The sequence below is a fragment of the Brachycentrus maculatus genome, unplaced genomic scaffold, assembly GCF_059751285.1.
Source record: "Brachycentrus maculatus isolate JH-2025_06_01 unplaced genomic scaffold, ASM5975128v1 h1tg000054l, whole genome shotgun sequence".
In the NCBI taxonomy this organism is placed as follows: domain Eukaryota; kingdom Metazoa; phylum Arthropoda; class Insecta; order Trichoptera; family Brachycentridae; genus Brachycentrus; species Brachycentrus maculatus.
Genome location: NW_028280808.1, coordinates 817,201 through 833,919, shown reverse-complemented (window position 1 = coordinate 833,919; position 16,719 = coordinate 817,201). Strand labels below are relative to the sequence as shown.

At 29.8% G+C, this 16,719-nt stretch overlaps 1 protein-coding gene across 1 annotated transcript in view; it reads left to right on the top strand.

Moving 5' to 3' along the window:
* The first annotated feature begins 680 nt into the window (after window positions 1-680).
* LOC148311974 (dipeptidase 1-like) overlaps window positions 681-16,719 on the top strand; it is a 121,542-nt gene continuing 105,503 nt past the window's right edge. Inside the window, exons 1-2 of the mRNA XM_088278030.1 lie at window positions 681-907; window positions 2,179-2,275. Of these exons, the coding sequence (XP_088134156.1) occupies window positions 681-907; window positions 2,179-2,275 (324 nt within the window). The remainder of the gene's footprint in view (window positions 908-2,178; window positions 2,276-16,719) is intronic.

The following is a 16,719-nucleotide window of genomic DNA, read 5'->3' as shown; positions in this document are numbered from 1 at the left end:
GTTCTGATCCACTCACATGTGAGTGGATCAGAACACAAAGTATTTTTATTTCTCGAAATAATACACCCCAAGTTATTTAAAAATAAAATTGGATGATTAATTTCGTGCAACCCTGTTTATATATATATATATATATATATATATATATATATATATATATATATATATATATATATATATATATATATATATATATATATATATATATATATATATATATATATATATATATATATATATATATATATATATATATATATATATATATATATATATATATATATATATATATATATATATATATAAATATATATATATATATATATATATATGTATATATATATATAATATATATATATATATATATATATATATATATATATATATATATATATATATATATATATATATATATATATATATATATATATATATATATATATATATATATATATGTGTCAAGTGGCTGCCGCCAGCCTTGATACACGTTGGTACCCGTTTCATCAATTTGTTTTTACACTGCAGCTGTTTTTTTTATACTGCACCACCGTGCATACATTGATTTATTTGTATATATTTTAAAATTTTGATTATTTTTATCGAACTCCCTATTTCCTACATGACATCACGCATTCAAATTACACTGAATAAAATCCTCTTCTTTTCATATTGTTACAGAGATGGACTTGGCCCAGAAGCACTGGTACGCCATAGCCACTGTGCTGTTGGTAGCCGGGGCGGCCGGCGTCGCGGTGCCGCTGGCCCTACGCGTCTCCGCGGGCGCCTCGCTGGACGAGCGCCTCGAGCTGGCGGCCGCGCTGCTCGCCGACTCGCCGCTGGTCGACGGCCACAACGACCTGCCGTGGAATATTAGAAAATTCTTACACAATAAATTGAAAGATTTTAGGTAAGACTTACAGATAAAAATAAGTATAAATATAATTTTATTTTTTATTTTTTATTTTATTATTTTATAACATCTCAGCAAAGATGAAGAAGGATATGCAGGTCTGGGAATTTATGGAGCTTGCGACCAAATACACATACAAATATAAGAGTTTCTGCTCAATAAAAAAGCATCTTCATTTCATCAATAGATGTCTCTCGTAAAAAATCTGGTGATTCTTGTACAATGTTTCGAAATTGGATCATATATATATATAAAGAACTTCCGAGAATTTGAGTAGGGTGGTTGTCAATCATGAGTCGAATTGGTGAATGTTACACGTGTGTAAAGCTATTACTTAAACCAACCTATGACGGTGGTAAGCCCCATAAATGCTCTGACTTCCATATTCTTCTTTATCTTTGTTGAGATGTTAAAAAATATTATGAAAAATAACTCCTATGATTGGAGATAATCCACACAAGTATTTGGACAAAAAAAATATTGAAAAAAATCATTTATTTATTTGACCCCCCCTGGGATCCCGGATTCCAAGTTCCGGGTTCGATACCCGGAACATCCAGAACTGAAGCCGAAAGTGTTGACCATTACACTACGGAGGCGGGCTAGTTTTTTTTTACCTGTGAAAATTATAATCATGTTTTTGATCGCATTGGCAGTGCCATCTTTTGAACGTAACAGCAACATACGCAATACTAAACATTTCTTATGAGGACAGCATGTTTTTTACCGATATCTATGTAAAATATTGTGTACCCACAAGTTTTGTGAAATTAAACATATATTTAAAATGTGTGTCATCTTATTTCTTTCATTTCCATATTATTTCAATCATGTTTCGGGACTAAATCGGTAAAAAATGAAGAAAAAAAATAATTTATTGATTTGGCGTTTAATTTGTAGAACTCCAATTTAATTTATGTAGTAATTTTAAAATCAAACATAGATTTTTTGAGTCTACTAAGTTGTATTTCATTAACAAAAACAATTATAGCGTATTCAAACGAATGTGAAGATCAAATGAACTGACGGTCCTTATGTAGCTATACAATTCTTTGTGACTTAGAATTGTAAAGGTTATTTAATTGTACGGTTGTTATTTTATTGTATGGAATAAAACTAGTTTGAGTGTGTCATGCTTCAAAAATGACATCGCCGTTCGCCGTCAAAGGGTTTGAGTAATACGGCCAATACGAATAAATCGCAAATTGTGTAGCAGGAAATGCTATTTATTTGAGAGCGTAATTCCATAATCTTATGATTTATTCCAGATTTAGCGAGGACCTCCGCAATATACCACCGTGGGCTACAAGTCCCTGGAGTCACACAGATCTGCCTCGGCTTAAGAAGGGTCTCGTATCAGCTCAGGTAGGTACCCTGCAGCCCATTTCTCACGAGCCGGCACTGGCTAGCAGCCGTATTTAGTAGCCAAATTTCATTGATTAAGATCGAGCTTATTTGTGAGAATTCATGCAAAACTTAAAAGGTCATTATTGATTTATTTTAATAATTAATGTTTTATATTTTTAATGATTTTTCACTAAAAAAATACACCCACACACAAACACACACACACACACATACACACACACACACACACACACACACACACAACACACAACACACACACACACACACACACACACACACACACACACACACACACACACACACACACACACACACACATATATATATATAACGAATACACCCGGCGTAAAACCTCACACGAAAACAGTTTAACATCATATGTTACAATATCTCTTCGAAAACCACTTGTTCGTTAATTTTGTCAGGCATTTATATTGAATAAAATAAAAGAACAACTGTGTTGTTTTTTTCATATAAATTTTATTTGACCAGCGTCGTAATCGACATCATCAGTCTGATAATATCGGTTAAGACGAAACCCGGTTACTGGCCAAATAAAATTAATATGGAAAAACTAATTAGTTGTTATTTTATTCTAAAAATGCAGTTCCACAAAGAAATGTCAGTACCTACAAAACATATATTTATATTGAAGTTTAAGTTTTTTTCTCAAATCAAATGTTAATTTTACCCACATTACATACTCTCTTTTTCTCTCTCTCTCTCAGACACACACACACACACACACACACACACACACACACACACACACACACACACACACACACACACACACACACACACACACACACACACACACACACTACACACACACACACACACACACACACACACACACACACACACATACACACACACACACTCACACACATACACACACACATACACAGTCGCATATATGTATATGTTTTAAGCATAAAAAGTACAATAAACATTGGATTCGACAACTCACTTGTGATTGGATGATGACAATGGACGCAGCATACACATTGATAGTTAGATATATATCGATACGTTACAGCTCATATAGACATGTGAATATTTTCACAAAAACATATGGCGCAGGATCCGTTTTGTCTCTAACTTTTGGCATTGTCAATTGTGTTGTCTGTCAGCCATGGATTTTGCGGCCGTCCGTTCAATGTGGGTGTCCAGTCCTAAATTAATATGGTGGATGTCAGTCTCTTTGTTATATGTCTTAATGTTTTTGCTATTGTGGTTAAAAAGTCATGGAGGCGGCTCAAGGTGAAGCAGCCTTTTTGTAACGTCGCCAGGTCGGCAGTTCTCACTATGCCCACGGTCGCCAAGTTGCAATTCTGAAAATACCTACTGGTCAGTCATATGCATTTGTGTGAATATACAAGCATTATTTTAATGATTATCAGAGTACTCCGTCATAGCATAATATATTATTACTTCAAGTTAATCCCAAATTCATTTTAATTAAACATATAAAAAAAATATGAATGATAGATGTTCGAATGGTGAAATAATGAAACAATGAAAAGGTGTTAGTACAAAAATAAATATGTCCAAAATTAACAATGATATTTATTACCAAAAAGCTCGCCTGTATGGGCTATACTTAATATTTTTCATATCATCGCTTAAAAAAGATAAATGAATTATATTTAGAAATTTAACAATATGAGAGCGGAATTAGATAAACACGCTTGGTATAATTAATCAGGAAACCTGGTAAATAAATAAGATCGTGGCTCAATTCAAAACATCTACTTTAATTAGAAATGTTATACGTATATGCAAGGTTAAAAAACTCTACTTAATTACACTTTGAATTCCCGACAGTATGAAAAATATCGTATTTTCACTAAATTAAAAATTAATTTACCAAGTTTACCTTGGCTGAAGACGCCTTAAGCTTAATTCTATTTTCCGAAATAGGAATAAAGTTGTGGTAGATTTGAAATCTGATACCGAACTCAGGAGCTTTTAATAACCCTCTACTGACAGTAAAGGTCAATTTTTATTATTTTTTTTACGTATTATTTCAAAAGTTCTCTTTTATGAGTATAATTATGAAGGTAAACAGTGAATAATGTTATAAATTAAAATTAAAAAAAAAGAGTCCATTTCTATCTCTTTATCTTAATCTTTCTATCTCAAAATTAATAAATGAAATAATTTGAAAAACCTATTCCATCAAAATATTTACAAGTAAATAAAAATAAATGTGTCAATTGTTATAAAGTGGGATTTGTTTGTAAAATCTACCAAAATATGTAATAAATAAAACATTTAATTTTGTAAAATATTTTGAGTATGTTCACAAATCAGGGTTTAGTCCACTAAGGAGTTTTAAAAAAAACAAGACATATTTGCATAGATGAAAAACATGGAAGTCTGGGTAGTAAAAAAATATGTTTTGAAGCGTCTCCTAGAATGTAAAACATTTCGGGAAAAATCTTTCTTTCAAACCACATTTCATAAAGGTCGCTGCTAATCAAAGAAAATATTGAACTCAAACACAGATGCCTTCAAAAACTTGGAAGTGAAGGAATGTATTATTTTGGAACATAAATACAACTTTGAGTATGGTTATGAATCATGTGTAGAATATTGGATGTTTCACGCGTATAAAGTAATCATTTAAATCAGCCTATTAACTAACTAAAAAAACTAACTAACCATCATGCCGCTTCCCCGCAGGGGTAGGCAGAGAGAATCGAACGCCACACCACTCTGTCTTTGCAAACATTCTTTGCCTCTTCTACATTCATGCATCTCCTCATACATACCCGACGATTATTACGACTCCTGACCCGGCCGCTTTCAAGTATTTGACATACCTGATTGTGCCAAGTTTTCCTCGGTCGTCCTCTGCTTCTTTTTCCAACTACATTCGCTCCATAAATTTGTTTAGCCGTTCTTTCTTCACTCATACGCCCCACATGTCCAAACCATCTCAACACACCTTTCTTAATTTTATCGATAGTGCTTATCTCAGCCTTACATTCTTTCCTTATTTCATCATTTGAACATCTATCAAACATCGTTTTGCCACACATTCGTCTGAGGGATCGCATTTCGACTGCATTCAGTCTGCTTTCATCCTTCTTTTGCCAACTCCATGCTTCGCTTCCATACATAAGGGTTGGAACCAGAACTCCATTGTGTACTGCTATTGTAATTAAAATAAATAGATAAAGTATAAATTTGGTAAAAATTGAAAACCATGTTTTAGGCATCTTCTAGTATGAATTGATATTAGGAGATTAATATTATAGAATTAATAATTCTGGGATAATCTCTGTTAAATAAAAATATCTGAACTCAACTATAGAAGGTTTCGAGAACGCATATGCGGAAGAAGGCGTCTATTAAAGTATCTATATACAACTATCCAGAATTGAAAATGCAGAATGGTGAATGTTACACATGTATAAATTAATTAATAAAACCAGCTTACGACAGGTCTTTAGCCTTGAAAATACCCAGACTTCCTTATTATTTTCATAAACGTTGAGACGTTAATATTGTAGTCATACAGGAGAAAGTGACCAAGTGCATTTTTTACAAAATCATGATCATTGATTATTTGATATCTTACTCGCTTAAAATCCCAAAAAATTTTAAACTTTGAAGTATAATATATTGACTTGTTGAAAATGACCTGCATTGATGTTTATTTTCTTTGCCAAGCAAAGGTGACTCAAATGGCCCCCCTGAACATTTTAGGATTTGTTAGTTGGTCACTTTCTCATGTACGACTACGATATATTGATTTTTTTTTTACAAAATACATATTTAAATTATACAAAATAGTTGGTAAATATACAAAACATTTCAAATGTGACGTTTCTCTAGTAAAGTAGATACTTGTGTTCAGAGAGGGAGTTCGTTTTACAATTAATTTTTGTTTTGATATAAATTATATAATCGTGTTGTGTTATAAATCATCATCGACTAAAACATCGAGTTTTAATTGATGTATTGAAAACATAATAAACGAGCTTTCGATCAAAGGACCTCTTATATCAGTTCCAAAATTATAATACATCTACATACATTGAAGGCATTACGGGATGAATTCATTGGGGGAGGGGGAGGGGGGAGGTGGGTAATAATAATTGGTGCCTCGCACGAATAGAGCACAAATAAATGGCACATGATAGAGTTTCACGGGGAAACACTGATCGCTTCAATAGGGGTCCAATATAGCCCCATTCATTCCCGGAGCTATTCATCTGTTTCACTAGTCGACAGTTAGTTTGCAACTGAAACAAAACCAGAGAATGTCAACCATTCAAAATGCCACACTAAACAACCAATTAAACATTGTATGTTTATCATATATATATATATATATATATATATATATATATATATATATATATATATATATATATATATATATATATATATATATATATATATATATATATATATATATATATATATATATATATATATATATATATATATATATATATATATATATATATATATATATATATATATATATATATATATATATATATATATATATATATATATATATATAAATAAATATATATGTTTTTTCCAATTAAATTTTGTTTGTATGTACGTACATATGTTCTATATAGGATACTATATCACTCACCTAGAAGCAGTGAAAATCTGCAACTTGACCCTAACTCGAAAAAAAATAGCTGTGTACTTGAAAATTTTTAAAAACTTGTTCCATTACTCAAAGCAAAATTTTACAAAGATGTTTCTCTATGTACATTCGCCATTTAAATTTCTGCTGTCATGATAAAGTCGTAGAATTAAAAAAAAAAATAGAAGCACTATTGTTAAAGTACTTACTTATTATAAAGTACCTATCTTTTATAAAATACCTACCTGTTATAAAAACTAACCACTTATTATAAGATACCTACCTATTTTAAGGTACCCAATGAAATAATTTTGGATTTTTACGGATTATTAAGGCCGGGGTCGTTTGATCATTAGTAATAATAAAAAATCATTTTTTAGTTTTATTTTTTCCCAAACAAAAAATACTCCTCTTTTGTATGGAAAAAGTAGTAAAAACCTAGCAACGCTGGATATTTTAGCTAATATTTAAATCAAATAATATCAATGAAAGTACTTTAAATAATTGACCAGCGCTGGATTAATCGTGTTCGCAGAATCAAAATCGTCGGAACAATAATAATTGCACTTACCACTAGCGGCCGCCAATATGTTGTGTGATTCCGAGCGAAATCCGACTAAATTTTCCACCGACAAAAAGGAAAGCCCGGATTTTGAAAACATGACGTGGAAAACAGGCTTGTGTGTTCAGCCATCCGTCAACACGGGGCTAATATCAACCCCTTCTGTCGCCAACCCTCTCTTTAGTCCGCAGATTTATTATTTTATCTAGTGTGAGGGGAGGAAAATATTTATATTAAACGAATAATGAGATTTTCGTAATATTTCTTATTGAACCTTCAATATTTATATTTGTATACTAGCTGTACCCAGTTTTATTATGGTGCAGCTTTGTTAAGTGGAAAAGAGAAAACAAACATTTTTTATTTATTTCATTTCACAATGTTGGTGGGTATGCAATATTTTAGCGTATTTAAAAAAAAAACACGCCGTCGGCTGTGAGCAATGTTTCTAATTATGGTCAAGAAAAGATTTCTCCGAAAAGTATCCGTCATAGGTAAAAACTGTTGTATCTGCGCATATTTGAATGCAACGTTGTGTCAAATTTTAAATCAATCAGCGAATAACTATAGGGAATTTAAGATTTTCAATAAATAAATAAATAGAAGTTATTTAATAATTAATAAAATATCTGAAAATATTTCTCAAAACTAAGGAAAAAGCGGTTATTTAGTAAGTATCCAGTAAGCGAAATAATTCAAAAGACTTGGTCCTTTATAATCGCATGTGGCTCTTTTTTTTATTTGCAACCAAAAATACATGTTGCTAAAAAACCAATGTAGTATCAATGTCAAATGATGAATAGACTAGACTTAACTTTACTTTACTTAAACCAGTCAATTATCGGTCGTAACTCCATTCCTAATAAATCCGTCATCTCCTCCCAAAAACTTTTTGGATCTGTTGAGATATCCATAAAAATATATATGTATATGTAAACATTCCCTTTAAGACTTGATCCTATATTTATGTCAAAATAAATTTTGATCCTGTTTTGCGTCAAAATAAATTTGTGAATACTAAAAATATTATACTTCATCAAAATAAATTTGTGAATACTAAAAATATTATACTTGTACATGGAAGCTTAGAAATGTGTTTCAAATAAATTCTAAATAATATTGGATATTTTTAAGCATTACCTGGAATTTTATAAATATTTTTTTATTATCATTAATATTACTGAATAATTCAGAAGAGGTGAGTCTTATGAGTATTATGAGAGGCTCTTTAAAGCTCTAAAAAACCTTTCAGAAGCTAATTATTTTTAACGAGCGCAAAGATGGAATTTTTCTTTTGTTATATCAACCCCCGGAATCAAATTGTAAAAGATAAAAAATACATACGTCTAAATAGATTTTTTCCATAAGAAATACAAGCTATTATGTCAAGAATCCAATTATATGATGAGTTTATGTTAAAAACGTTCTTATTTAAAAAATAAGTTACTTGTTTTTTAAAAAAAATCTCTTAGTCCTTTGGCTTCCCAGATTTTTGGGGTAACTTTGCCAGAAATATTGCGATTTCAACATAAATAATTCAGAAGAAAAATGTGTTCGATAAGTTGTAAACATTCTGTACCATCGTTGAAATAAATATATTTTTAAGATTCGTCATCTGCCGAGACGGAAAATTCACAGCCGGAATTATGATACGGAATTACGAAATGTATGCGACCTTATACAAAATCGACTTACAATTAAATGCTGCTCATTTAATGTCCACCTTCTTTGTACGCCATGCGTGCAACACTGCAAGTCAAGTTTGTCTGGTTTACCGGACAAAAAAATTAGGGGTATCAGATTAAACGAATATTTTTTTTAGTTATACTTGTATCAAATAATTACATATTGTTGATTAATGCTGACACGTACAAATGTATCTAATTAAAGAATATCACAGCTTTACATATCTTACTTTATGTGGAAATAAAATAGGTTTATTGCATTACTTTGTTTTTCGTGTTTCTCTTTATTAAAGTATTTTTATAACTTAAATTTTTGGTATCCATATTAACCTTAATTGTAAGCTATAAATGATAATTTAATTCTTAATATTTATGAATAACTTATTGAAGAAAATAAATAACAAATGCGAATCAAAAATTTTTCACAACCTTGAAGGAATCCCTAACATACTGTCCAAAATGTATCTTATACTTTTATAAATCATCAAGTTAGACTCGAGGGTTCCTGTATTTCTTGCTAGAGTACTAAAAGCCGATATATCGGATTTTGGTTATCGAAAGGTCAAGATCTTTTTTACCCTAGAAAAATAACATAACAGTAATGTATATATTTTTTTTATTTCAATATAAATCTGTTTATATAAGTGATTTTTCATAATTGTGATTTCGTACGTTTTCGAGATGCATAGTTCTATTCTTATTTTTTGCCGTTGTCAGCCCTTATTTCTGACTTTGAATTTTTCTATGGTCTCCAACGATAATGAAAACGTCATTTGCATATCTGAGGCGGTTCAGATCAGACAGAAATGCATACTGAATTTCCCTTTACGAACCTCTCTATATTTGAAACTTGCTTTTGATTAACTTTAGGGAGATGTCCCCCACTCGAGATCTTCCTTTGCAAACAAAATCTTTGCGGGTAATTTTATGCAGGTTTTCAAAGGTGGTTGATGAAGAGCTTTCGCAAATTCTGCACCGGAATCAAATTTCCGGTTATATTTTGAGGTTTGAATCTAACAAACGCTTTCGTTTATTTCTTCTTCTTCGTCTTATTTAATGGTTTTTCACCCTTCACGAATGCTCTAGCCAATTGGCCCATTCAATGAAAGGAGTTAATTAATTTTAAGGGTGATGTTTTTTGATTGCTTTCAATTACGTGAACAAAGTTTTATTCGACAGAATTCAAATTATAAATTTACATAACATATTTCTTTTTTTCTAAATAAACTAATCAATTTTCTCTCACATTCATTTGCTACTACGTTACATAATGAGTAATAAATTTACAGATATATCGTTCATAGAGTGAAAAAAGTGAATCGGAATCAATATCAAAATATTGTAGAGGCATCTAAAATAAAAGTGGTATTTTAGGTTTTTTTTTCCTTTAAAAAATTTATGTGTTGAAAATCTGTATGAATCACACCTATGACCCTATATCCAATTAGAAAAAGCTATTGACCCCACAGATTCTCAATTGAGGACAGCACCTTCAGTCAAAATTCACCATGTATCAAAATAATAACTTGCACACGAAAAGAATCAGATAAGGATGTAAAATATTTTTTTTAAATTGAGTGTTGAATTTTTTTTGTTGCAATATTAAATCAAGTGGCGTTCTTTTGAAATATTTTAAGGTGAATTGTGAATTTTTAACATCATAAAAAACACGACTACCCTTTTATCCATCAAAAGTTCCCAGATAAAAAGTTTGAGATATCTCTTACGACTAAAGTTGTGTACATGAATTGAAAAAATGAAAGGTTATCATATTTTAAAATTTTATGGATGGTATAAAAACACTCGTAAATAAAATTAAACTCAATTTCACATTAGCTGTTTTAAAAATAACAAAAAGCAAAGGTATAATTTTTATTTAAAATAGGTACATATTTAGATGCGTAATATCAATAAAACAAGAATTTTAAATAAGATAAATTTGTTTAATGATTTCATAGAAGTAATTGATACTCAATGAATCACTTACTTACCTACGTACTAATAGTCTTATTTAATTATTATTACCTTCACTTTCGTGTAGGGTTATGGTTCCGTGGTTAGTGTCGTAGATTCTGAGTCAAAGTTTCTGGGTTCGAACCTGCTCTTCTATAATTTGATACCTATTTAGGCGTTAGGCTCACCAAAATAATGTGAAATTCAACTATTTGTATTCATAAATATTTATGTTTTAAATTAATCAAAAATAATAAAATAGAATTTAGTGCGTATTAAATTAAATTTACTTAGTGAGTGTGCTATGCATAGGCAATTTAAGGTTATTTAGCTTAAGAAAGACCATGCTGTGCTAAAAATAACATATTTTAAAAATTTTAAAAATAACATTCGCTGTTTTTAATATTTTTAATTATCTTCTGTGTATAAAAGTGTGCTTAGATATTTAAATTAATATATATTTTTAAGGCATTCCTTTTTTATGAATATTTAAAAATATTCAATTTTCTCCAAACAAACAAAAATCCTAAAAAAGTGCTTAAAAGTAAATAAATAAATACCCTGAGGATAACATCTTTTAAAATTTTAGTTTTTTTGTTGTTGTTTGAATGACGTCACTTTGGCATGGCCCAAGGCTGACTAGAGACTTGTCTCTAGTCAGCCTTAGGGACAGCCTGGGTGAGTCTAACAAAAATCGTTAAAAATATTAGTAAATATTTCATAAAGCTTTTACAGAGTGAGATAGTAAAATAAATTGAAATTATAATGGTAGGGAACGCTTAAATTAAATTAAAAAAATAGGTTTAAATTTTTCCATTAGTACTTAGAGCAAATAAACGTTGATATTAGTAGCCTTTAGTAGTTTTAATGTAGGTAAAAATGCATATTATTATATCAAGTGATTCCTACTGTTATATTATTTTTGATTTTGCAATCACTTTGTGTAATAATATTTTGATTATAAAAACTTGTATAAAACCCCTACTTGAGTTTTTTTTTTCACAGGATTAGGTTCGCAAACATCTGTAGTTTTTGAAACTAGTCAGGTGAAATAAAACTCAATTAGTAGTTAAATACAAACGTTAATTTTTAATAACCACGCTTTTATTACTTCTAATAAAATAACAGTACAGTAAAGTTCTGCGAAGATTTTTTTTAATTACAATGTTTTAATTAAAAGATGCAGGTTACCTCCTCATTCCCCCACTTGTTAGTACCGCTTTCTACAATATCCGTAAATTAAGGTCAAACGCTTCGGCTCTGGGTAGTAGTAACGCTCAACCGATAAGAGAGCGCCCTGCAGCGGGGTGTTTAATATATTCCGAGGTTTTTATTACCTCCAGGATTCCCCGAGCGCCCTCCTCACCTGTGAACATTGTACAGGATTAGCGGGGAACTTTTACTCGTAAGGGAGGACCGAGAGCTTATTTCATGAACGAGAAGGTGTGCAGAAGGCAATTAGCGTTCTTAATTGCTCGTTTTAAAATAAATTCGCGTCGATAAATCAAATTTTATTTACATAATAACAGCGGAACAATAAACGCGTTTTCAGTAAACTGCATATACAACATTTTTGGAAAAACGAATGAATACAACCTTAAAAATTACTAGATATTATTAAATGCAATAAATTGAAAAAATATAAATGAGTAACGTTAAGAAATGCTTTTATTCTTATAAAAAAAAAGGTTGTTGATTTATTTTTACTATTCATATTTATGTATTAAATAAAATATAAACTAATATCTAATATCAACGAATATAAAAAAAAAATATCACGGACAGGTGCCGTGGCGTAGTTGGGTAGATGCTCGACTGCGAAACTGACGTCGCGGGCTTGATTCCCGCCAAGTACAAAATAAATTCAAGAAATATTTATTTTGTGTTTGGGTATTTGTGATGTATTTTTATCACTTTCATACATTTATAATAGAAAACCCTCTTGTCATTGAACAAGTATTTTATTTATTGGAAAAATAGAATGGTAAAATGCTTGAGATTCAATTTTTTTCTTTATCTATAAGTTTCAAAAAATTATCTAAATCTTATCTTAATTATTTTTTAGAAATTTTTAAATGAAATGGAACTATAAGAAATAATTCTGATTTTGGTAACCAATAGTTTTATATTCTCTTTTCAGGAGAAATCCTTTGCATGAGGTTTGTATTTCCTAGCAAATATAATAAACTTTTTAGAGAGAGAGAATAAGAAATTCAAATTTCATGAATATTAGGTGTTCAGATTTCATCTTGACACAGTAAGCTGAGAATCAACTTAAAAACTTTAAGTTTCTAATAAATATTTTACAAAATGATTGCATCGAATGTAGCTAAGGTACTTTTGATTAGCTAATGCAGATTTTTTAAAAACATTGTTCAGTATTAATATTAACTAAATTAATTTAAAGAGTTTTCGCTTAAAAAAAGTAAACCTATTCACTTCATAAAGTTTTCAGCAGATGACGTTTCAACTATCACATGAATATAACATATAAAACTTCCAAAATTCGAAGCACTATGGATTTCCAACAGTAGGCGTAATGGTAAACGTAACACAATGACATGTCGTTATCTTCATAAATTATCTGAATTTCATATTATTCATTATTAACAACGTTGAGAAATAGACGTTACTCAGGTATTCACTAATGACCAGTATGGTGCAAAGTTAGAACTTAGAAAAAAACGGATCTTTCGGTACATTTTTAAGTTATTTTTTACCTTAATATTATCCAGTACCTACTAGTAGCTTAACCGCTGGGCTCACATGGGATCACATTTTCTTTCATGTATTTTACGATTCATATAACACTGCTTATAACGATGACATGCCCTATGCATAATTGGGTGCAGATAAGGGTTAGAAGAAATATAATAATAAGAATAAGATATTTTCGCACTTTCATACACTTGCACATGGATTATATGCGGAAGTTAACATTTTTCTTGTATTTTGTAATAATGAATATTTATTAATTTTCCTTTCTATATAATTAACTTCCTAGCTACACTAATCGACAATTTGCTTCAAAATACAAAATTGCTAGGGATAAAAGTCCAGAACAAAACTAAAATTGTCTGTGCTACGTAGTTCAGTTGTTACTTTTTTTTTTTACAGTAATTCCACCTCTGATTATGGCGTGCGCATCTGTTGGTGTTAACCAACTAACCGTGTTCTGCTACCAAGTTCTTTAAAATGATTACTCGACAAAGAGCATTTTTCGTGTGCGTGTTCAAACTTTTTAGGGTTTTTAATTTTTAAGTGTCGCTTCACACCTTTTGAGTTTCTCCGTCAATATGATTTGCATACAAAATTTAAGTTTTGTACTGACATTTTGTGGCGGAAATTATTTCCTGTTTTAATTGAATAATGAGGTGCAGATAACATATAAGGTTATTGTTACAAGGTTAAATTTTGACAGAATTTAAAAATATACTGGATATATGACAGAACTTAATCATATACAAAGAAATATGTCTATTATATCATTAATTAAGTACAATCCATAAACATAAGTACAATTCATAAAGTGTAAGTCCCTCTCCAAGCACAAGATCTTCGTCTCTTTTTTGGAGAGGCATAGGGTACCTAGTATAAGATATGTCATAAGTAGAAATACATATTAAGTACCTTAATTGAATTTTTGTACTTTTTGTTAGTATATTCTATAAAAAAAAAGTTTTTCGTATCGTACAAAAATAATTTACTTTATCTCCAAAGCGTCTACGAGAAGCCAACATACCTATGTTATTGAATTACGTCTTATGTGCTTTGTCATAGTTCTACACATACCCTCGTAAAACTGATCCATTTTGATCCTCCATTGTAGCCCGATAAGACCGAAGTAAAACGAACCTTACATAGAAATTTTGAATGAAAATTCAAACACTAAACCGTACGCCCGATAATAGGCTACAAACGATAATACACCAGTCACTCAAAGCCTTGTCGTTTGCCAGCTTAAACTAAACGTTGTGACAAAAAAACTTTCTCACACTTAGAAGCTTCCCCTTTGCGCGTTTTATATTTCGTAATAAAATAAAGGTGCTCTAAAATATTAATGGAAGACCAAGTTAGCGGTTTCAATTTTAATCACCCTTGAACGCTTTCAGCAATATTGAATATAAATAACAAGCTTACTCCCCCACCAAGCTATAAAAACCTGAAAAAGAATTATTGGGAATTTCAAAATATTTTTTCTTTTCATTTGGATTCAGTGAATTTACTGGCATAACTGGGATCGTAAGAACTGGAATAATATAGCTATTGACATAATAATACAAAGCAGTATCCGGGAAACATGGAAGAGAAAAGGTCGTAGAAATTGAAAGAGTAACTCATAGAATAAATGAATGCGCAATCTTCATTTTTAGATGAATGATCGCCTCTACTGGAGTGAGGCTATCACCGAGGAATTTTCTTAGCCAAGACAGCGTAAAATAGGGAGAGAAACGTGGATAATAAAAGGTTACTCTTAACAGTGAATAGCAGTACTACCTATCATCCTTCCCGTAACGTCCTTTCAATTATTTTCTAAAGAAGTAGAAATTCTAAACTTGTAAACAAAAACATTTTATATAACAATAATACAATATTCTTAAAAGTCACTTTTTGGTTGAAAAAAGCTCTAAAATAATTTTTCGTAATACTCTTATTTTCACGCGTCAGTGAACAAACCAACAGAGTTTTATGAAACACAAATTTTGATAATCTACGCAAAAAATGTTGTTAAAATCGAGGCTGCCATTAAAATAAGAAGATTTAAAACCTTTTCATGCTAAATTTTAGCTCTTACCGCTGAAAACGAAGTTAATAATTTAATATGCCGCCTAAGTATTTGAAGAGATGTTTGTTAGAAAATAAAATCAAACTTTTTTTAATTGCGTTATGGTATTTGCAAAGCAAAGGTTTAAATTTACCTTGATATTATTGTTCAGAATCTGAGAAAAAATAAGCGCAAAGCTGAAAAAGTTCATTAAGTTTGTTATTATAGAAGGCAGCTTTTGCTAATGTTAATGCATATTTTCGGAATGAATTTTTAAACTTGATTAAAATTTTCCAACTGACAAATGAGTTGGAATTCTTCGTAAGCCGGGAATATTCTCTTTGTTGTCCCTTTTTATCCGCTCCAGATTAATCCCGTATTTAAGGCAGTCAATTTACATGGTTTTAAAAACAAACTTTTAAAAACGAATAAGAAATATTATTATACTCTTAAAAGTAAAATAAAGGTTTCAGATTTGAACACATTTTCTCAGACAATATATTTAAAAATTATTCAAATAGCACCCGCACGTATATATATATATATATATAGTATATATATATAAATATATTGTTTATATATATATTTATATATATATATATATAAATATATATATATATATATATATATATATATATATATATATATATATATATATATATATATATATATATATATATATATATATATATATATATATATATATATATATATATATATATATATATATATATATATATATATATATATATATATATATATATATATATATATACATACATAAATATTTATAATATATTATTATATATATATATATATATATATATATATATATATATATATATATATATA